The sequence below is a fragment of the Mesoplodon bidens genome, assembly GCF_964165515.1.
Source record: "Mesoplodon bidens genome assembly, chromosome: 10".
NCBI lineage: Eukaryota > Metazoa > Chordata > Mammalia > Artiodactyla > Ziphiidae > Mesoplodon > Mesoplodon bidens.
In genome coordinates, this window is record NC_138172.1 from 70,437 (window position 1) to 92,394 (window position 21,958).

General features: G+C 56.8%; 1 protein-coding gene across 2 annotated transcripts in view; it reads right to left on the reverse strand.

The window, feature by feature from the left end:
- Positions 1 to 19,347, reverse strand: part of CFAP100 (cilia and flagella associated protein 100) — a 33,209-nt gene extending 13,862 nt beyond the window's left edge. The window contains exons 1-8 of one of the 2 annotated variants that reach the window (XM_081245545.1): positions 19,292 to 19,347; positions 18,333 to 18,440; positions 5,058 to 5,158; positions 2,818 to 3,004; positions 1,174 to 1,241; positions 938 to 1,101; positions 668 to 748; positions 99 to 280 (exon numbers count right to left, since the gene is read on the reverse strand). In XM_081245545.1, the coding sequence (XP_081101671.1) occupies positions 99 to 280; positions 668 to 748; positions 938 to 1,101; positions 1,174 to 1,241; positions 2,818 to 3,004; positions 5,058 to 5,158; positions 18,333 to 18,420 (871 nt within the window). In that variant the 5' untranslated portion in view covers positions 18,421 to 18,440; positions 19,292 to 19,347. Of the gene's footprint in view, positions 1 to 98; positions 281 to 667; positions 749 to 937; positions 1,102 to 1,173; positions 1,242 to 2,817; positions 3,005 to 5,057; positions 5,159 to 18,332; positions 18,441 to 19,291 lie in introns of those variants that run through there. The other variant, XM_081245546.1, reaches the window with a different exon arrangement.
- Positions 19,348 to 21,958: the final 2,611 nt, after the last annotated feature.

Here is a 21,958-nt window from a genome sequence, read left to right on the forward strand (position 1 = left end):
GGGCGGAGCCCGGGGGGCTCTGCAAGCAGGGGAAGCGGCCTGGAGCCAGCTGGACACAGGCTCTAGGGGCACCCGGCACGCCCTCTCTCTCCTGCTACCTTTGTCCCCGAGTGTAGAGAACAGCACGTTCTCCTCGAAGGCCCCGACCGCCTCCTTGGTCCTTGTGAGAGCCAAGCGCTTTCTCTCCTGTCCCTCCAGCCACTCCTTGGGCGACAGCTTGTACAGGAAATCCTTGTAGGCCTTGTAATTCTGCAGAGTGTCTTCCAATTTGGAGATTTCACTAGAGCCGGGAGGGGACGGGCGAAGTCAGGCTCCGTCCCTGGGCCCCTCGGAGGGGAGGGCGGGCCCAGAGCTCCCAGGCCTCCTGGAGGACAGGCACCGGAACACCGTGTGCGGGGAAGGAGGCCGCCCTGCTGGGACCAGGACGGCTCACGCCCCCTGAGTTGCAGCCGCTCTCACGGTGGAGCGAGCCCTGCCCCAGTGATGTGGCCTCAGGAAGGCCACCGACTCTCTCCTGGCCTCGGTCGCCTCATCTGAAAAAGCCCCACAGGGCTTGGGGTCCCTGAGAGAGCCGAGGTTCAGAGGTGTGTGTTGTACGGGGCTCCTCTGGCTCCCGGAGGTGTGCTGGCGGGGACGGCGCAGGGCCCAGCATGCCGCCTGACCTCACCTCTGGAGGCTCATGATCTGGTTGTTCAGATCACGGATCTCACGGATCTTCTCCCTCTTCGCTTTGGACTCCTCCTCAGCCCTGGGGGTGGGGAGGGGAGGGAACCAATCACAGGGTGTTCAAGAGGGCTGGCCACTCTGCCTTCAGGCAAGGCGGGAGGCGGGGGAGCTGCCAAGGAGGGGCCTGGCTGGCTGAGTGGTGGGTGTGAGCAGGCCGGGATCAGGCCGGGTGGGTGGTGAGTGTGCACAGGCTGGGGTCCGGGCAGCTCACAGTCTCAGGGCCTGCACAGAGCTGAGGTTGTTTTCCCTGAGGAACTCTTCAAATAGAGCAGCGTCCTTCTCCAGAAACTTCTCTGCCCGCTCCAGCTTGGCCTCCTCCTTGGCCGCCAGCCTCTCCAGCCGCTGGATCTCGTTCCGCTTCATATCCAGGGCGTACTGAGGGCACCGAAGCGGGCGTCACGCTCCTCACAGGGCCAGCCCGCTGGGCCCGCGGGGCAGCCAGCCTACCTGGATGAGGAACGTTTGCCGCTTCTGGTCGATGTAGCTGTTTATGTCATCAGGTCCCATCTTCCTTCCTGCAACAAGAGGCATGAGGCATCTGGGGCGGGCAGGCAGTGGGAGAGAGACCCAAGCCTGAAGCCTGGGATGGGCAGAGCCAGGTAGTGCGGGGCCAGCCTGCCGGTCTGGTGCTATGCTGGCTGTGAGGCCCAGATGACTACAGGAATCGCGGGAGAGCCAGCTGTGGCTGCAGCAAAAGGAAAGCAGGTTCTGCTGATATAGTACAGCCTCCACGGCTAGAGACGGACCAGGTGGGAAGTCCTTCCGTATGTCTGACTTGAGCCTCTCTTGCTGTAGCACCCTTCTCACCTGGAATGAAGCTCTGGACACGCCCACCCTGGTAGTTTTACCTGGCTGGACTTAATAATGAAAGGTCTATCGGCCAGGACAGTAAGAGAATGGGGGCGGTGAGAGAAAAATGGGGCAGCGTGCTCTCTCCTTGGGGTCCCCTAAGCCTCCAGGGCACAATGTGGGCAGCAGGTAAGTCTACCCTGGCAGGGTTTCAGCCAGGCGGAAGTCACGTGGGCATCGGGACCACCTTCCAGAGTACAAGCAGGGAGGCATCGCAGTTGGGCTCAAGGCCCACGCAGGCCTCCTTCCATGCCTTTCTGGAGAGGAAGGCCTGGAGGCTCCCCAGCTGGGGATGGAACCGTGGGGCTCTCGGCCTTTTCCCTCAAATCCTCTCCTTTCCCGAAGAAGCCGGTGTGGTACACGAGTTCCGTTTTCAGTCTAGATGTCTGGCCTGGCCTCCCTGGGCTCCTTACTGGAAGTCAGACCTGCTGGGTCCAGCTTTCCCCACCCAGATGCCACCTGCTGCTCCCAGGTCTTAGAAATGCACAGTGAGGGAGAGACAAAACACATGCAGTGCTGCTTCCCAGGAGCAGAGCTCCACACACAAAACATCCAAGCAAGCTCAGGGCTTTCTACCCGAAACAACAAGCCTTGGGCGTCAGGGGTAGAGGCTGGGGGTCTCTCCACGCTCAAATTCACATTCAGAGCCCCTGTAGCCCATGGGGTCCAGGACTCTCTGATCTCAATTGCTTCTTTCTAGTTTAGTGGTTTATACTTCACTGGTAGAGTGTTAGTGCATTTTTAGTACTTCAGATTTCCTACAGGGTCATAAAAATAGTAACAGGTCACACACACACATAGCTCCCTCTCACTACGGGCAGGGTCTGAAGACGTTGAATCCGACCACCCATGAGGCTGGTACTGTTACCAGCCAAGAGTGGAAGCTGCGTACAAAGCTGACTTGTCCAGGACAGAGAAGCCATTTGGTGCTGAAGCTCAGATGCTCGCCACCAAGGGAAGTGCTTACATTTTATACCTTGTCCAGCCTGCACTCACTGTGCAGGCCAGCATTCAGAATGCGTGCAATGTTGGGATTCAAAGGCTTCTAGAGCAGCAATCCATGTAGAATTGATCCTTGTACCCCGGGAGCAAAGGCCAGGCTCAGAGAAGACCCCGGCCCCACACACACACACTGCACCACAGCCCCGCATCTCCAGAGCCCTTTAAACGCACTGCTCAGACCGCAAGGGCGAAGACGGGATTCTGGGGCGTCAGGGCTGGGGGGCGGGGGGAGGGGCGCACCTCGGGTCATGGAGAGCTTCCAGGCCGTTTGCTCGTGGAAGATGCGAAGCTGCTCTGCGCGCGCCCCCTGGTCCGCCACCTCGTCCTCCAGCTGCAGCTCGCGCCGCAGGCTGCCGAGCTTGGCCGCCACGTTGGACGAGTAGGTCATCTTCTCGTGCACCCGCAGCTTCTTCTTCTGCTCCCGATCCTGGGGTGGGCGGTGTAGGGCAACGGGGTCGGGCGGGGTTGGGCGGGGTTGGACGGGGCCAGCCACCCACCCACCCCTCTCCCGCCCACCAGTCTGCTCCGCGTCGCCCTGTCCGGGGCGGCCGGGGCTTCGGAAGCGCGCACGCTGCGGAGGCGCGCACTTGGCCGGTGTGGCTGCGCGCATGTGCAGAGTGACTTGCGGAGAAGACCCTGGGGCTGTGAGCCTGCGGGAACTGCTCTGGGTCCTGAGCACAGCTGCCCAGGGGTTGGCAGGGGGGCGGGGCGCCAGATGAACCATAGGATGCCAGCTCAGATGCGCATTCCAGATCAGTGGTGCAGGGCCACACTCACTAGAGATGATCCTCGTTTGTCTGAAGTTCTCACTTAAACTGAGCGTCTTGTATTGTGATTTGCTAAATCTTGACAAACTGACGTTGAGGGAAACTAGATCCTCGGAGTTTCCAAAAGAAACTGGAAATCCCAAGTTTGACCTGCAAGCTCCCTACTCACTGTGGGCAGCCCGTGGTCACGTGCGGGGGTCTGCACCTCCCTACCTATTCTCCACCCTGCCTGGCCTCTGGCCAGCCACCCCCAGGACTGCACCCGGCCCCAGCCTTACACTTGGGAGGGTCTCAGGATAGGGTGGGGTGAGGGACTCGTCTTCCCGAGGCCTAGTGTCCAGCCCCTCCTGCTGTCCAAGCCCTGGGGATCTTGCTGGCTCAGGACCCAGACTGCCCGAGCAGATAAGCCCTCACGTGGGTCTTCATTTGGCTTCCCCTGGTCAAATTCTACTTCCTGCTGGCCCTGCCGCGTGCAACACCTATTCCACCTCTAGTCTGTGGCGGGACCCTAATTCGCACATCCATGTACAATGAAGTTGGGAAAATGTCACCCGCTAGAATTCCAGTGGCAGAAGGTCTGCAATTTAAAGATACTGGGCAGGGGCTTCCCTGGTGGCGCAGTGGTTGAGAGTCTGCCTGCCGATGAAGGGGACACGGGTTTGTTTGTGCCCCGGTCTGGGAAGATCCCGCATGCCGCGGAGTGGCTGGGCCCATGAGCCATGGCCGCTGAGCCTGCATGTCCAGAGCCTGTGCTCCGCAATGGGAGGGGCCACAGCAGTGAGAGGCCTGCGTACCGCAAAAAAAAAAAAAAAAAAAAAGACACTGGGGAGCTTCTTGTGGTCAGTGTGAGGAGGTCAGGGCTGTGCTGGGTGGAGGAGTGTGAGGTGGGGTCAGGAGCTTTGGAAGGAAGGCAGAGGCTCCCTGAGGCTGGGCCAGGCTGGGAGAAGGAAGCCCAGGCTGTGCTGGCACTGGTGGAGAAAGGGGAAGCCTTGTGTGTGCGTGTTGCCAGGAGTGCCGCTCAGAGTGGCTCTGTGTCTCTGTCGCTCCGCCTTCCAGGCAGGAGGTGGGGAGCACCGATGGCTCCGCCTGGATCCAGGCACAGGGGTGGGGCTGGAGGACCTGCATGTCCCTGTGTGTCCTTGGTCCTGGTCGGGGTCACAGAGGGAGCCACTGCTCTAAGGAATCTCAGATGCTGAGCCCTAAGTCGGGGTGGACACAGTCAGCCCATGAGGGAGCCCGGGACGCAGGCCTTGCCTGTGCATGTGTGTGTGTGTGTGTGTGTGTCAGAAACACGGCCTGGGGCGCGCGCGCGTGTGTGTGTGTGTGTGTGTCTGGCCTCCCAGAATTCCAGTGAGGGGGACTGTGCAAGGTTAGAGCATGCGGGGGGGTTTCCTAGGGCCTTGAAGGTCAGGGAGAGTCTCAGGAGGGGACAGTGTCTCATGCAGGGGACAGCAGACGTTAAGGCATGTTGGCTGAGGTTGTAGCCACAGAAACTCCCCCACCCTGACAACAGCCCAGGAACAGTGGTGATGAAGCTGGTAAGACAGTGGGACAAGAGACCTGGGGCCAGGCAGTTGCGAGTTGTTTTCATCGCAAGCGGTGAGCCATTGACTATTCCAGAGTGAGAGAGTGACCTGAGCAAAGGACAGTCTGGCTGCTTCCGTGTGAGGGAGGAGGGAGCTGCGGGCAGGCTGCTCCTCGACAGATACTCACTGATAGAGACTTACTCCGCTCCTGGGCTCTGAGCAAGAAGAGATCCATGTCCCCAGGCACATGGAAAGGATTAGCTGGCTGGTCGGGAACGCTCGCAGACCCTGGGGAGGGAAATGCCTCACTGGAGAAAGAAGCCAGCTCTGCCAGCCGGTGATCTGGGCCTCTGGGGTCCCGGCACCCTCCCAGCCCAGCAAGGGAGCTTCCATGAAAGCACAAGCGAGCAGCGAATGTTCTCTTGGATCCAGCTGTGCCTGAAGTCCACCCCTGGACCTTCCAGCTCTGTAAACTTACCTGTCTGGCCCCTGCCATCTGAAAGAGACCTTGTGAACACAGACCTTCCCGTGTCTCGGACCTGTGCTACGTTCCTGGCCCCCTATCCTCTCTCACTTAAAGTCCCAGGAACCCCCGGTCCATAGGGGAGAGAAGCTCCACCTGCCCTTTGTAAGTGATGGAAGCAGCTGACCCTGTGCTTTGTCCCTGCAGGGGTCTCCCTGAGCCTCCCAGGGGAAGGCTGGGCTTGGGAGCTGGTGAGGGCAGAGTGCCTGAAGCCTGGGAAGGCAGGGCGGGAACCTGGGAGGTGAGGGCTGCCAAGGACCCCAATCCTGCTGCCGCCCTCCCAGCAGTAAGGGGGAGGTTCCCACAGCACAGCTCACCAGTGTCAGAGAAGATGGAACCCAGGGCACCAAACTAAGGGCTTAAAACTATGGTTGCTTCTTCCCCCACTACCCTTGATTTAGAAGAAACAGGGTTTATTGTTAAAAAAAAAAAATCTCGAAAGTAAAAGAAAATATCACATATAAAAAAGAACTCCTCCATTTTAAACAACTGCTGATAACATTTCTGGGGGTATTTTTTTCCTAATACTTTTCAATACACATTTTTGATAATTCTATATCTTCCTTAAAAAAAAAAGAAACACTTTAAAGTTACTGACTCTTTGTGGACAGCATAAGGAAATACTAAGGGCTACCGTAACTCAGTGCTTCCTGTGGCACACTCGTATGGCAAATGCGGTGCCCACGGCACTGCCCTGGACATCCTGAGTTCTCCACTGCGCCATCACTGACTGGCCCTCGGAGTGACTTTCCGAAGGGAGACTAGAGGGCTGTGAGCAGTTTCCAGGCTTCAGAGACTTAGGTTGACCTGCCTTCCTGGAGGTCGGTCCCATTTTACGCCCTCACCCCCAGAAGGAGGATGCCGTTAAAGGAACATGAAGTTATGCCCTGCTGGTCTCAAAGCACCTCCACACAAGACATGTGTCAGTTCTCACAGGGAAACGAGCTTGCAGTGGAGAAGCCTGGCAGCCTCCCCATCAGCCCGGGTGACAGGAGTCTGCATCCTGACCCCGGACGTGCCCAGGACGCTTCATCTGCATCCCTCATGAGGAGGGGTCAGAGAAGCCTAAATACAGGCACGCTACAAAATCTTTTACTCTTTTTTCAACTTTTCTGTAAGAATTAGCTCCTATCAGAAAAGAGTTTTAAGGCTGAGAAGAATAGAGACAAATTATCTGCTCCTGGCCCCAGCCCATGGGAGGAGGTCAGCAGGGGCTGTGTCAGTTCCACCCTGCCTTCTGGCAATGCAGCCAGCCTCTGTGGAAGAGGTTAACTGCGGTAGTTAGCAAGGACTAATGTCCGTAATGACCCAGTGAGGTGGGAAACACTGCGACCCCTGTGAGAAAACAGAGGCACCGAGAGGTCAGAAGCCCCCCAAGGCCACGCAGCCGTAAGCAGCTACTCCGAGACCAGCTTCCGAAGCAGAAACTGTATCTGCGTTCTGGGAAGAAGGGAATGTTTAGCGCTAACGTGAAGGGAATCAATGGGTGATGTGAAGACGAGCCCCAAACCCAGAACGGTGATCATTCCAGGCAGACTGTTCCAGAAACTCAGTCGGTTTAACATCTACACATCAAGCAATGTACTACAGCCCATTAACAGAATGAGGAAGAAAATTCTATGGTCATTTTAATAGATGCAGTAAAAGTGTTCTTTAAGATTCAAAACTTACTTTGAATAAAAGTCTTAGCAACCTAGGAATAGAAGCAGACATCCCTGATCTGGTCAAAAGAAGAATGGTGAGCTGACTCATGGCCCCCAAAGACGTCCGTGCCCTAGTCTGCAGCCTGGGACTGTGTTCCCTTATATAGAAAGGGGATTTCGCAGATGTGATCACGGACCTTGAGACAGGAAGATGGTCCTGGATTATCCACATGGGCCCAATATAATCACAAGGGGCCCTATAAGACGGAGGTCTGGAACAGCAGCAGGCAGAGCGGCAGCAGAAGCAGAGCTGGGGAGATGCCACGGAGACGGGAAGAGGCTCTCGGGGGTGGAGGAGCGCAGGTGCCTCTAGAAGCTGGAAAAGGCGGGAAACAGATTCTCCTCTGGAGCCCCAGAAGGAGCCAGCTCTGGGGGCACCTTGATTCCAGCCCTGTAAGATTCATTTTGGACTTCTGATTTCTAGAACCCGAATAAACTTGTGTGTTTTAAACCACGGAGTCTGTGGTAATTTGTTACAGCAGCAATGGGAAACTGATCCGTGTATCCACAAGAAACCGCTAGGTAAAATATTTCCCCCCAACATGGGAAACAAGGCATGGATGCCTATCTTAGCAGGGTTGTAATGAGGGTCCTCACGATGCCATAGGCAAGAAAAAGAATAAAAGATGTAAGGATTGGAAAGAAAGGGAAAATCATGTCACTCAGGGTGATGGAGTAGAAAATCCAAAAACACCTGCAAACAAGATGGATCCAATTAGATCAACTAGAGACGGTTTGTAGATCTTCCTGTGAAACGAAAATAAAATGCAGAGAAGATACAATAAACCTGTATTTTCATGACCTTGGGGGTCAGCAAAGAGTTTTAAAACAGGACTTGAAAAGTACTAACCATAAGGAAGCGATCGGTAAACTGAACTACAAAAGTAGAAACTTTTGTTTATTAAAAGGCACCACCAAGACAGAGAAGGCAACCCACACAGCGGGGGAAGGTACTTGCAGTACTTAGAACTGGCTAACGATTTGTAATCAGAATATGTAAAGAGCTCCTAGGAATCATTAAAATAAGGAGACAGACAACCCAGTAGAAAAGTGGGCCGAAAGCAGGAGGAACAGGTGCTTCACAGCACAGGGTCATCAATGCCCCATAAACATAAGTAATCCCCCTCGCTGGTCACAGGGAACATGAGATACTAATGCACACCCAAAGGACCAGGTAATACAAAAAGGAAGTATGTGTGCCTGGTGTTGGAGAGGTGTGGAGCAACTGGAACCCTCACACCTGTTGGTGGGCTGTGAACTGCTACAGTCGCTCTGGAAGATTGTTCAGCGGCAGCTACAAAAGTTTAACACCCAGCCAGCAATTCCACTCCACCGTATACACCCAGGGGAAACAGCCCCAGAATGGCACAATGTTCACAGCGGGGGGCCCTCAAGATGGCGGAGGAGTCGCACGACGTGGAGTTCACCTCTCCCCAGAAACGCATGAAGAATACATCTACGGGGCTTCCCTGGTGGCGCAGTGGTTGAGAGTCCGCCTGCCAATGCAGGGGACACGGGTTCATGCCCCGGTCTGGGAAGATCCCACATGCCGCGGAGTGGCTGGGCCCATGAGCCATGGCCGCTGAGCCTGCACGTCCGGAGCCTGTGCTCCACGGCGGGAGAGGCCGCAGCAATGAGAAGCCTGTGCACCGCAACAAAGAGTAGCCCCTGCTCTCCACGACTAGGGAAAGCCTGCACACAGCAACAAAGACCAAACCCAGCCAAAAATAAATAAAATAAATAAATTTATTAAAAAAAAAAGAATACATCTACAAATGGAACAATTCTCACAGAGCACCTGCTGAACACTAGCAGAGGAGCTTGGACACCAAAAAGGACAAGAAAGATCCCCCCATAACAAGGTAGGATGAAAGAAAGAAGAAGGGAAAAGGAAGAGGAGAGGAAGCGGATGGGGCCCGCACCCCTGGCACGGAGCTGAAGGAGAGGAGAGGCTCCCACGTGCAGGGAAGCCCCCTCACCAGCAGGGAGATCAGCTGGGACAGACGGGGAGCTTCGGGGCTCAGAGAAGAGCCCAGCAACTGGTCTGCTGCAGGCAGCACAGAGTGAGACCTACACAGATGGTCTGTGCCACAGCCCTGCGAGCCCCAGCCTGAGAGGGTGTCCTTTCTCTACAAGAAAATACTTGAAGAGATTATAGTCAAAAACTTCCCTAACATGGGAGAGGAAATAGTCACCCAAGTCCAGGAAGCATAGAGAGTCCCATACAGGATAAACCCAAGGAGGAACACGCCAAGACACATATTAATCAAACTAACAAAAATTAAATACCAAGAAAATATTAAAAGCAACAAGGGAAAAGCAACAAATAACATACAAGAGAATCCCCATAAGGTTATCAGCTGATTTTTCATCATAAACTCTGCAGGCCAGAAGGGAGTGGCAGGATATATTTAAAGTGATGAAGGAGAAAAACCTACAACCAAGATTACTCTACCCAGCAAGGATCTCATTCAGATTCAACAGAGAAATCAAAAGCTTCACAGACAAGCAAAAGCTAAGAGAATTCAGCACACCAAACCAGCTTTACAACAAATGCTAAAGGAACTTCTCTAGGCAGGAGGGAAAAAAAAAAGAGGCCACAAGTAGAAACAATAAAAGAACAAATGGGAAAGCTCACTGGTAAAGGCAAACATACAGTAAAAGCAGGAAATCATCCATACAGAGTATGATATCAAAACCAGCAACCATGAGAAGAGGAGAGTACAGATGCAGGAAATGGGAATTGCATTTGAAATGAAGAGACCAGCAACTTAAAACAAACTTGTATACAATACACTGCTCATGGGAAATGCAAACCAAAAAACTACAATAGATCCACACAAAAAAAAGAAAAGCAGGGACTTCCCTGGTGGCACAGTGGTTAAGAAGCCGCCTGCCAATGCACGGAACATGTGTTTGATCCCTGGTCTGGGAAGATCCCACATGCCGTGGAGCAACTAAGCCCGTGCGCCACAACTACTGAGCCGGCACTCTAGAGCCCGCGCACCACAACTACTGAGCACGTGCCGCAACTACTGAAGCCTGCACGCCTAGAGTCCATGCTCCACAAGAGAAGCCACCGCAATGAGAAGCCCACGCACTACAGTGAAGAGTAGCCCCTGCTCGCCGCAACTAGAGAAACCCCCGCGTGCAGCAACGAAGAACCAAATGAACACAAATGAACCTCTCTATGAAACAGAAACAGACTCACAGACATAGAGAACAGACTTGTGGTTGCCAAGGGGGAGGGAGTATGGGGGAGGGATGGACTGGGAGTTTGGGGTTAGTAAATGCAAACTATTACATATAGAATGGATAAACAACAAGGTCCTACTGTATAGCACAGAAAACTATATTCCATATCCAGGGATAAGCCATAGTGGAAAAGAATATAAAAAAGAATGTATATATGTGTATAACTGGGTCCTTTGCTGTACAGCAGAAATTAACACAACATTGTAAATCAACCATACTTCAATAAAAATAAATTTTAAAAAAAAGTAAAATATTCTGGCAAAGGCGAAAAAGAGAAAAAGGATAGATGAAGCAAATGTGGCAATATCTTGTCTGCTTCCAATCTGGCAATGAGCACACAAGTCCATTGGACTTCAGTCTCTACTTCTGGGCAGGTTTGGATTTTGATAACTATAACCAAGAGGAAATGGGGTTGGGGCAGGGTGGACTGGGAAGCTTGTTCCCAGGGCGGGAGCTCGGCCTGGGAAGGGCAGGCTCAGGGAAAATGCTCACGTCTGCACGTCTCTGCAGAAGATCAGACTGGCCTGTAAGGCCGGGCTGGGGGTGGGGACAGCGAAGGAACCAGGAGGGAGTCCAGGAAGCCAAGATGTGGAGGATACAGCAGGGGCTCAGAGGATGAGGCACATGCAGCCAGCTGCCTCCCCTTCCTACTCCTAACAGGTGGCAATCATGTGCCTCATTGAAAAGCTACACTTCTCAGACTCCCTTGCAGATACTGATGGACCCATAACCAATGGAGTGTAGGCAGAAACTGCTGGGTGGTGGGGCTGCTGCGGAAGAGGTCTTCCCAAGATGTGAGTTAGCAGGTGGGCAATTTTGCCCTTCCCTTTGCTCCTTCTCCCTGTCTGGAATCAGATGTGATGGCTGGAGCTGCCACAGCCATTTTGTGACCATGTGACAACCTTGTGGTTGAAAGGCCTGAAAATAAAGATGGTGGATCAGAAAGACTTGGGATCTGGTCACCTGGAAGATTCTGTAGAACTGCCGTTGGTGGAGCTCCATGGAGCCCTGGTCTGCCTCCCACGTTTCTCATTACAGGAGGAAAAATAAACCCTACTTTGTGGTTTATGTTCCTATTATTTCATATTTCAGTAACCCAATTCCGAATGGAAACAGAAGCATTTCTCTCTGTCCTTCACACTAAAAACTAAGTCTGAAGGCATCTGGGTGCTGAGGGAGAGAGTCTGCCTCCCACCAACTGGGACTTCAACTCCCAGCTGCAGAATTACCTTTGGTTTTTTTCACATGTTTCTTTTTTTCTTTAATGACTGAAGAAGAACTATTGTCCATGGATTCCGGGCTCTTCTCTGGGGAGACGCAAAAGCGAGGGCCACAGCAAATGACTCATTGGCTTGGTACAGCTATGAACACAGCGTGAGGCTGGGCAAACCCCAGATACTAGGGCTCCAGATACTAGGAAAGCCTCAGTTTCCACATTGGAGAGGATTATGCTGACTTGGCCAGGAGGCTGTGAGAATCGTGCAAGAGAATGGCCACAAAAATTCCCAGCACACGTGCCTGGCGCACAGAGACGTCTTGTGCGTCCCCTTTGGCACCCCTCCCTTTGCTCCTAAGGGCAGAGCGGGACCATTTTTCATGGAGGCCACGGGCTCTAAGCCTTTGATGCCCACCCAGCCAGCCCTTTGGCTGCGAGCCTCCCAGGGCTTCTGACAGCTGCAGCAGAAGACACGGAGACCCCCTGCCCGCTGCTCCCTTGTCCGCTGGCACCACAGCATCAGCGGAGGGCAGGCAGCAAAGGGACTGCTGGAGCCAAGGGGACGAGGAGGGGGAGAGGGACCCGCCGGTCTGTCGGGATGACGCTCCCACATCAGCACTGAATCCCCCAAAGCTCCTCTGCTGCCAGGCAACCCCGGAAGGTCCTGCAGGCGCCTGCAGCTCAGCAAAAGCGGTGCCCCAAGCTTCCCCCAGACGTGCCCCCGCGCCCCCTCCTCCTCCCCTCACCAGCCTCCGCTGCCCCCCGAGGCTTGCTTGACCCCCGAGGCCCAGCCCGCTGTGGGCGCTCCGTGCTCGTCCTCAACCTGCCTTTGCCGCCACCGGGGCCCGCGCCCACACGCCCGTCCTTCCCACGTCCTGCCTCCGCCCGGCTTCTTCCCGGGGTCCGGCTGCCCTCTCTCCCCTGTGACGATGGCAGCTCACACCGCCCGGCGCCTCCCCGGGCTCAGCCCCAGACCGGTCGCCACGTCCAGTCCCCACAGAGCTCGGGAGACCCGTGCTGCTCCTCAGGAACCGAGGAGACGAGACGCGAGAGTTGGGGGTCACCCAAGGCCGAGCGGGGACGTCACAGGCCCGACGTCTGCCGGCCCCGACGCCCTGGGCAGCGCTGCCCTCTGGAAACGCCCGTGGCCCCGGTGCCACGAGAGAAAGGCGTGGATCTGCGCTTCCCGATGGGGCTGTGAATGGGGTCAGGCCCTCCCCATCCTTGGGCTGGGGCTCCACAGGGACCAGGGCGAGACCCTCGAGATAGGCAGGTGCTGCCTGGCGGCCCCCAGCTCCACTCTCCCCTCTGGCAGAACCAGAGAATGAGGGCTGCATTCCAGGCGTCCTCCCGCCACCCCCAGCGCCGCCCTGAGCTCTGCTTTCTGGGTGCTGTTCCGAGCGGCCAGCCTGGGTCCTGTGCCTGGCCCGCTGACCCGCCACCCCCCTTCTAGTTTATCCCAGAGACACGTGGGAATCACGCACAGGTGTCGACTGCCGCGCCGGAGGGAAAAGCGAACAGTGGAAATGGAATTAGCCCTCAGTAGAAAGAGGTGTGGTGCATGCGGGTGTGTCATTCCATGGGCACAGAGCGTGGATGTGGACGGTTAAATGGATGTGCACGTGGAGGGTGGCTGCCCAGATCGAGCCCCGGGGGGTGCTCACTGAGCCGCTCTGCCTTGTCCCCTGCCCCCCGCACTTCAGCCACCCAGCCTCCCTGGGCCCCTCACACAGGACAAATGGTTCCTGCCCCAGGGCCTTTGCACAGAGGGGCTCCCTGACTCCCCCCACACCCGACAGTGTGAATTTGCTTCCCTCCCAGCTCCTGTCTTCCTCTCTGAAAGCACCCGAGTCAACTGCTGCTTCCTTCTGCCTTCCACCCCTGAATCCCAACCTCACGAGGCTGGTTCGGCCCAGAGCCGTCCTGGTACCCAGGGGAAGCAGTTGAGGAACCGGCACAAACGAAACAGAACGTGGAGGGGTGTGAGTGTTCCCTCACAGCCCTCGGGTACAGGAGAGTCACAAGCCTTTAGTTCCTGGGAGGCCCACCCTTCCCCTGCAGGCAGCTCTACCCCGGCCACCAGCTGCCCTGCCAGCCTGGGCTCAGTGGGGCGTGGGGGCAGCCAAAGCAGCCACGCCCACAGCCCAAGAGGAAGGGAGCGGGGAGCCCCTGCTGATGACGTGGCGCTGCTTGTTGTGGGCTTGCTGGCCACCTGTACCTCTTCTGTGGAGAAATGTCTATAAAGTTCTTTGCCCACTTTTTAACTGGGTTGTTTGTTTTTAGTCGTTGTTGAGTTTTAGGACTCTCTGTGTATTTTGGATATTAACCTCTCATCAAAGCTTTCCTTAAGTGTCTGGCTCCCAAAGCCGGGGGAGGGGCCCCGTTTCTAAATCCCCCGACAGACACGGCAGGGAAGTGATGGCAGCTTGTGGGGTTGAAATAATGACCGGCCTCTGCGTGGCCCCTCAGCAAACACACAGCCGCAATCTGGGACGACAAGGTCCTTGCTGCCCACCCTGGCACCCACAAGCCACGGCGGGGACTCAGGCCACCCTCCCCACTGCTCCGGGACTGGAGACTGGGGACTGGTAGCCCCTTCACCAAATACCAAAGTTCACCAGAACCTCCCAGCCTCTTCGTTTAGTTCCCTCCTGGAAACTGTGGAGCTCCTGTCTGGGGTTCTGACAGTTCCTGCCTGCTCAATACTCGTTTGCATGGAGAGAGTGACTCCCAGGTCTTCCTGCTGGGTCACCTCCCACGACGTCACCCCATTCACAGATATTTTGTTCTTTTAGATGCCAGTGTGGATGGATCTGCCCGTTACTTTCCATGTTGGATGGGGCACTGCTGGTGTATAGAAACACTAATTTTTGAGGGTTGATCTTGTACCCTGCAATGTTGCTAAATTCATCTATTAGCACAAATAGCTTTCTTGGGGAGTCTTGTGGATTCTCTACATACAGGATCATTTCATCTGTGAACAGAGACTTTCCCCTCTTCCGCCCCCATCTGAAGGCCTTTTACGTCCCTTCCTTGTCTAAACGCCCTGGTGAACCTCAGCACGGTTTTGAAAGGCAGTGATGAAAGCTCCTGGTCTCTGGGGAAAGCTTGCAGCCTAACAGAATTTTACTGAAGGCTTTTTAGGTGCCAGGTTCTGGAGACGCAGCAGCAGAAGAGGTACAGAGCAGCCCCTGCCCTCATGGAGAGATACACAAGGTGAGTAAGGAAAGGCCAGGCAGGTCGGGATGTGTGCTAAGGAGGGCATAAGGCAGGGCAAAGCGAGGAGGAGGGTGGGGAAGGTGCGGCCGCCCCACGCCTGACCTGCACGCGGGGCTCACCGAGGGGCCTCGCGCTGAATAACCTCCTGGAGGGAGTGAGGGGGGACGGAGCCCCGGGGGAGGGCCTTCTGGGCAGGGGACCGTGCCGGTCTGTCCCAGCAGCACAGGCGGCCAGGGGCGCGAACGGGACGAGCACAGAGAGGAGAGGTGCCTATCACTGTCCCCCCAAACTCTCCGAAAGCAGGCAACGCCTCCGTGTCCTCGACCTCTGCACCCCAGCCCGGCACAGGGCAGCTGTGCTCACGCCCGGCCCGATCTTGCAGCTTCCCAGATGAAGGTTGGGTCACTTAAAACCAGGGCTCCTAAACCGCCAAAGTCAACGACTGAACCCGGCCCCCACGCCCAGGGTCAGCAGCGGCGGGGGAAGACACGTGCACGCGCGCCGGTGGAGCCTACAGGCCCGACAGCCAGGCCTCGGCAGGGAGGACCCCTCCCAGCTGCTCCCTCCCCCCACCCACACGGGAAATACACTCGGCCACTCAAGGGACAGACCACAGGCCCCGCCCCCGCGAGAGCCCCAGGGATGTGGGGACCAGCTGCAGGCCAGGGCTCCCGGAAGGGGCTCTGCACTGGGGTCCTGCAGCCCTGCCCCCGCCAGCCGCGACTGGGGAGCCTGGGGCCCACTCTGGCATTGCCGGCCGCTCTGCCAGGCCAAGGTCCCACAGGCATCCTCTGCTCTCTGTGCCAGGGTCACACCTTGCCCAGGGTCTCGAGGGAGCCGTGGCCAGTGGCCCCCTGCCCAAGGGGGACGGAACGGCACCCCAGCCACAGAGTCGTAAAACCCAGACACTGGGCCGTGTCCTGCTCAAACCCTCGCTGTCATCCCCATGGAGCCCAGCGGTCCCCCTACGCCCACAAGGCCCTACACGCTGGTCCACGCTGGCCGCTGTCCCTTCCGCCAGCCCTCATGCTCATTCCCACGTCAGGGCCTCCGCTGGCCTCGCCCACTGCCTAGGACACCCTTCCACACGTTCATCTTTCAGGACACCGACCCACAGATGTCGAATGTCACTTCCTCCCAGAGGCCTCCCCACCCCCTCGGCCGCTGCAGATATAGAACGATCGCCTGATTCCCAGCGTCTGCGTCCCTCGCCCCAACCTAAGTCCCAGGACGGGCAACCCCATTAGCACTACTCACCTGAGTCCCCAGGGCCTAGGACCCATGCCCACACACAGCTGGCACTTACTAAGCACGTGTGAATGAGGAACAAACCCAGAGCCCATTCCTGCCGTGTTCCATCCCAGCTAAGTTCTTGCCCACACCCCCGGCCACCCCTCGTCCTGCAGCCTGCAGCATCTCGTCCAACTCTGGCCCCACGCATGCAGACGCAGCCCAGCCCCTGGAGGACGGGCGGTGGGTGTGCTAACAGCAACGGTGCAGACACGGCACAAGCAACATGGATGCACCTACTGTTGGCAGAGCTACACATGTGCCCAGCCCTCCTGCCCCATGGCAGCCCTCGGGAAGACAGGCTGTTCCTCCTGCACAGATGGGGCAGCTGAGGCTGACAGAGGCGACCCGAGCAAACGGGTGTGTCTGACACCTGTGCCCCTGCCCACGGCCTCTGGCTGCGGCTGGGGTCCAGACGCCCCATCTGCACCTGCCCCAGACTCAGAGCTCAGTGTCCCCAAGCCCCTCCCCCCCAGAGGGCTCAGACTGTTCCTGGCCCCCATTGTGGTCGCCAGCTCCTGTGGCCAAACCCAGGATGCCAGGCTCAGGCAGTCTTCTGGCTTGAGCCCCAGTCGACACACCCTCACCCCGGTCGACTTCCCTCACCCGCCTTGCTCAGCACCCCTGCCCAGCCCGGCCTGCCGAGGCCCTGGGTCTGTCGGCTTGGCCGTGCCGGCCTGGCCTGGTTTCCTCCCTAATGCACAGACCCTCAACCCAGACCAGGCCACCCAGCTCAGGGACGCCTCCCGTTTGCTTGTCACCTCCACGGGTACGATCACAGAATCTTGAGGGTCACAGGGTGCCCGCCATCTAACCAGCCCCTGGTACCATAGAGTCAATCAGCACAGTTTATAAAGCTTTCAACTGTCTTGTGAGAGCGCCCCTGTGTTGCACCGTTTTGGGGGTGTGCATTTAGAGTTGATTTGTTACCTGTACACATTGTAAAGCTATCTTTTTTTTTCTTTCTTTTTTTGGTAACCCCATTTCAGCGTTCGTTTTTCAATTCACTAGGGAGCAGAGAAAGTGAGAGAGGCCGAGCACACGGTGTACAAGCGCGACCGCTGCTGACAGCAGCCCACCAAGAGCGAACTGGTTAAAGAATTATGCTACCTGCACGCGTGGGGTCGCTATTTGCTGCAAGCACTAAAGGTGCAAGGGAGCTCGACGTTGTGATAAGGAACAGTCTCCACAACCTCTGGGTTAACGGGAAGCAAGGCCCAGGGAGCATCGCTGCTGTGTGGCCGTTTGTGTGAGAAAGGACAGGCCGTCTCTGTGTGCATTTGCTTGTACGTGCACAAGGCGTGAGCGTGGCGGGTGGCACGCGTGTAGGGAGACAGAGACATGGCAGCCGCCACGTTGGGAGGCAGGTAGGGCTTTTCACAAGGGGGGCTATCGACACACTTTTGAATCCAAACCACAGCAAGATTAAACCAAAAGCTGAAGAAACGCACAGCGCGCAGACAATGGACGTGTTGCCCCTCCCGGCCCCTCAGCCCCAGCGGCCTCTCACGTGCCACTCAGCTGGAGCACCTGGCCGCGCACGTGTGCCTCCAGAGGGGGAGGGGCTTCACACAGGGGCCGGTCTGCGGAAAGCTGAGAGCCCCACCTCCACGGTGGCACCTTCCTCAAGCCTGTTTTGGGGTGCATTGTGTCCCCCCCCAAAATGAATGCTTTTGAATACCTGAAATCCTAACTCCCAGGACCTCAGAATGTGAGCCTGTTCAGAATCAGGGTGGCTGCAGATGTAATTAAGACGAGGTCATGCTGGGCTACTGTGCTTGCCTAATACCATATGACTCCTGTCCTCAAGAAAAAGGGGAAATTTGGAACACACACACGTAGAACGCCAAGTGAAGATGAAGGTACACACCGAGCTGATGCTTCTACAAGCCCAAGAACCCCAAAGATCGCCAGCAAACCCCCAGAAGCTGGGAGAGAGCATAGGACAGAGTCCCCCCCTCACGGCCGCAGAAAGGAACCAGCCCTGCCCACGACACCTTGACTGTGGACTTCTGGGCCCCAGAACTGTGAAAAGACACACTTCTGTTATTTAAGCGCCCGGCCTGGGGTGGGGCTTGGTTACAGTGGCCCTAGGAAATAAAACATGCAGTTTCTAGGGAACCTGGCAAACCTGTGATTTCTGGTTCACGGCCTCATTTAGAATCACTGTGGCCCTTGATTACATCTAGACCTCACTGTCCAGGTCCCCAAGGCTGCCTTTGACGCTGAGAGAGCCCACCCCAGCCCAGAACTTACTGTTGAAACTTAGGCCCTCGGAGACCATAGGAGGCAGGACCTTGGACATCCGGGGCAAGGAGGAAGCGCTCACCGAGAAGCTTGCCATTGGCTAAAGCAGATTCCAACCTGGGGAGAGAGACCGCGGCCTGAGCCAGCTGGGCCCGCCCCCAGCCCCCGCCCCAGGCGCGGGGTGGCTGAGAACAGCTGCGCTCGCCCAGGGCGCGCTACGAGGCCCACACCTGCTGCTGCTCCTGGCGTTCCGTCCGACCTCGCTCCCCTCCTGGGCTCGGTTCCAGCCGCCCTACCTAGTCTTTTTCTGTTCCCAGATCAGGCCTCCCCCACACCCAGACCTGAGCTCAAGCGTCACCCCTCCGGAGAAGCATCTTCTCAACACCCCATCCACTCCCATTTGACCAATTACCAATACTCGATTTATCACTTTGACAGTCGGTGGATTGCCTGCCTATCTGCCCCTAGAACGTAAGCTCCATGAGGACGGGGTGAGGCACTGATTCGTGGCTTCTCAAGCGTCTGGTCCCGCCATGGCGCTTCTTAACTACGTACTGAACGACTTTGCATTTTGCAGAGGCGGAGGCAAAGCAGCAAGCTGTGCGGAGTCACACAGCCAGGACCGGTCCAGGCTGGGACTCCAGCCCAAGATTCCTCGACTCCAAAACTTGCACCCTTCCAGCCGCATTCCGGCTGCAGCCTCCACGAAAGGAACCGTGTACTCGGGCAGGACGGGGCCCCCCCACACCCCCGTCTGGGCCGTCGGGCCTACGGCAAGGGTGCCCGGGCTGAGAGGCAAGGGGTATGTAATAAGGCCAGTAAAGTACGGGCAAGGAAGGGGGCAGAGCGTCGCAACGGGGGCTTGGAAGGGCGCCCGAGGTGTCCGCCCCCGACCCCGCACGGCCCCGCCCCGCACACACTCCGCCCCGACCCCGAGCGCCCCCAGCCCGGGTCCAGCGCACACTCACGGGCTCCGCACGACCGCTCTCGCTCCGAAGCCTCTGCGCACTGGACTCGGCTCCCCAGCCCGGGCCTTCGGTTTACGTCGCCATGGCAACCATTCTCCCGGCAGGCGGGGCTGTGACGTCACAAAGGCTGCGGGGGCCCTGCTGCCCACGAGCCGCAGCGGGGCTGCGCAGCTCAGCGGCAGCGCCCGGCCCAGGTGTCTTTCCTTTCTCGGTCTTCACCATTCCGCCCCCCTTCTGCTCATTTTCCTTCATTCTCTGATACATTTTTTCACTGGGCACCAGGTTGCTCGTGGTACAAAAATATACCTGGTCCTTCGGGCGGAGTGGACCTCACTTTCCAGAGGGGCGGCTCTTAAAAGTGTGGTACCGGGCGGCAGCATGACACATACTGGGAACTCGTTAGTAAAGCAGATGTTCTGCCTGGTGGAAGCAGAAGCTATGGGGGCTGCGGGGCCCGGAGATCTGGGCTGTAACAAGCCCTCTAGGAGGTGATTGCGGTGCTCACTCAGGTTGGAGAACCACAGCTCCAGAGGGTGCATGAGACATAAAATAAAGGCAGAGTGACAAATCTGTCAGTAAAAAGAGGGAGGGATCCCGGTTAAATCGCCCAGATTCACCACCTGTTGTGGCCACGGGCACCCTGGTCTGTCCTCTGCCTTCCCCGCTGAGGGCCCCCTTTCCCCCCCAAAACAGCAGGAGGCCCCTCCTTGAGATTTGACCGTGGCCACCATTTCTGCCCACGCATCTCGGGGATTTATAGATGGAAGAGGGCATGTAGGGCCCTCTGGGGTCCTCTGGACAGTCTGCAGGCAGGCCAGTACTGTAGTGCCCCAGCAGCTCCTGGGTCTGCCCAAGGCAGGATTAGTGGGTGGGGAGACCAGTTCCACGAGTGGGAGAGGGAAAACCCGCGGGTGGAAGGAGCGAGAATCCCTGAATCACCCCTGGAGGGGTGGAACCCAACAGGAACCACAGTGTTCTTCGTACAAGGCAGGCAGGAAGTTCTATCGTGTTAAGCCACACATGGGATTTGTGTGTGTGTGTGCACACGCGTGTATGTATGGGGGAGTATATGTTACAGCAGCTGATGTCGGGTGCCCTGAGCAGACAGGTGTCTCCCCCCCACCCCAGGACTCTCACAGTCCTACTGATCCAGCCGCTGCCTGACTCTGCAGCCCGGCCTCCCTCCGAGCTGTCAGAGCCACGGAAGAGAGAGCTGGGCACTGAGTTTGGGGTCTAGAAGCCACAACAGGCTCTGTTAACCAGCAACTGAGATAGGAGAACACAGGGTTCTGAGAGGGTTCATCTCAAGCAACACCTGTTCTAAGGAGACTTTAGGAATCTGGAAAACAGGCAACACGGAAGGAGAAAATCCAATCCCTTGTTAACAACACGTGAGCTTACTTTTCTCCTTGAAGAAGGTGTGGCAGTCAGAACTCTTGGGAACAGAAACAGAAATCAACAGTAGCCAGTTAAAGGGGAAAAGGGCAGGGGGGCTCCCCGAATCTGCAGGGGGTGGGAGCCAGGCTGAGAGATGGTGTGACCAGGAGAGAGCCCAAAGCCGGCTGCAGGTGTGTCCTGGGGGAGACCCCTTGGCTGTGCTGGGGGTCCTGATGTGTGATTCTGATCCTCAGAACCTGGGTCACCTGCCCACACTTCATGTCTCATAGGCAGGAGCCTAAGGGTCCCACCTCCATCCTGACTGCAAGAGAGGCGGGAGAGAGAGCTTCTAAGGTGGGAAGTGGGGACTCCTAAGATGGGGGCCCCCAGCCCAGGAGGGGTGTCAGAGGTACAGGTGGTCCAGCCTGAGGACAGGAGCTGGTATGTTTCCATGGCGCCAGGTCTCAGGTCACTCCTGCAAAACCGACTTTGTGCCTGTGCTTCTCTTCACCCCTTTCTTTGGAATGACCTTTATTCTTCTGTCAAACTCCTACTGTTACCAAACTCAGGTTCAGCTGCTTGTGGCTCAAGAATCCAATACTGACAGGGCTTCCCTGGTGGCGCAGTGGTTGAGAGTCCGCCTGCCGATGCAGGGGACAGGGGTTCGTGCCCCGGTCCAGGAGGATCCCACGTGCTGCGGAGCGGCTAGGCCCGTGAGCCATGGCCGCTGAGCCTGCGCATCCAGAGCCTGTGCTCTGCAACGGGAGAGGCCACAACAGTGAGAGGCCCGCCTACCGCAAAAAAAAAAAAAAAAAAAAGAATGCAACACTGAGAGACAAGTGTTAGCGTAAAAGGAAAGATGGCCTTATTGAGGAAGCCGGCAATCCTGGGGAGACAGCGGACTCATGTCCCAAAGAACGAGCTCCCCACTCCCCAGGTTTTGCTCAGAGATTCTATAGGGAAAAGAGGAAGGGGCTGCGTGCTGAGGAGAGGGCTGGGGGGGGCGTGGTCAGCTCGTGGACATCCTTCTGATTGGCCGGTGGTGAGGTAACTGGGAGTCGGCATCATCAACCTTCTGGTTCCAGCTGGTCTGGGGCCTACGTGCTTGTGGGCAGCAGACAGTTAATTTCTCCCACCTGGTGGGGGCTTGAGTATCTGCAAAACAGCTCAAGGAACATGGCTCAGAATAGTATCTATAGCCCTTGAGGAGGAACTAAAGGTCCTTGACTTTGTTTAATGGCTAAACCGTCATTGTTTTGTCTTGCTTGACTGTTTTCCTTTCTTTCTGCA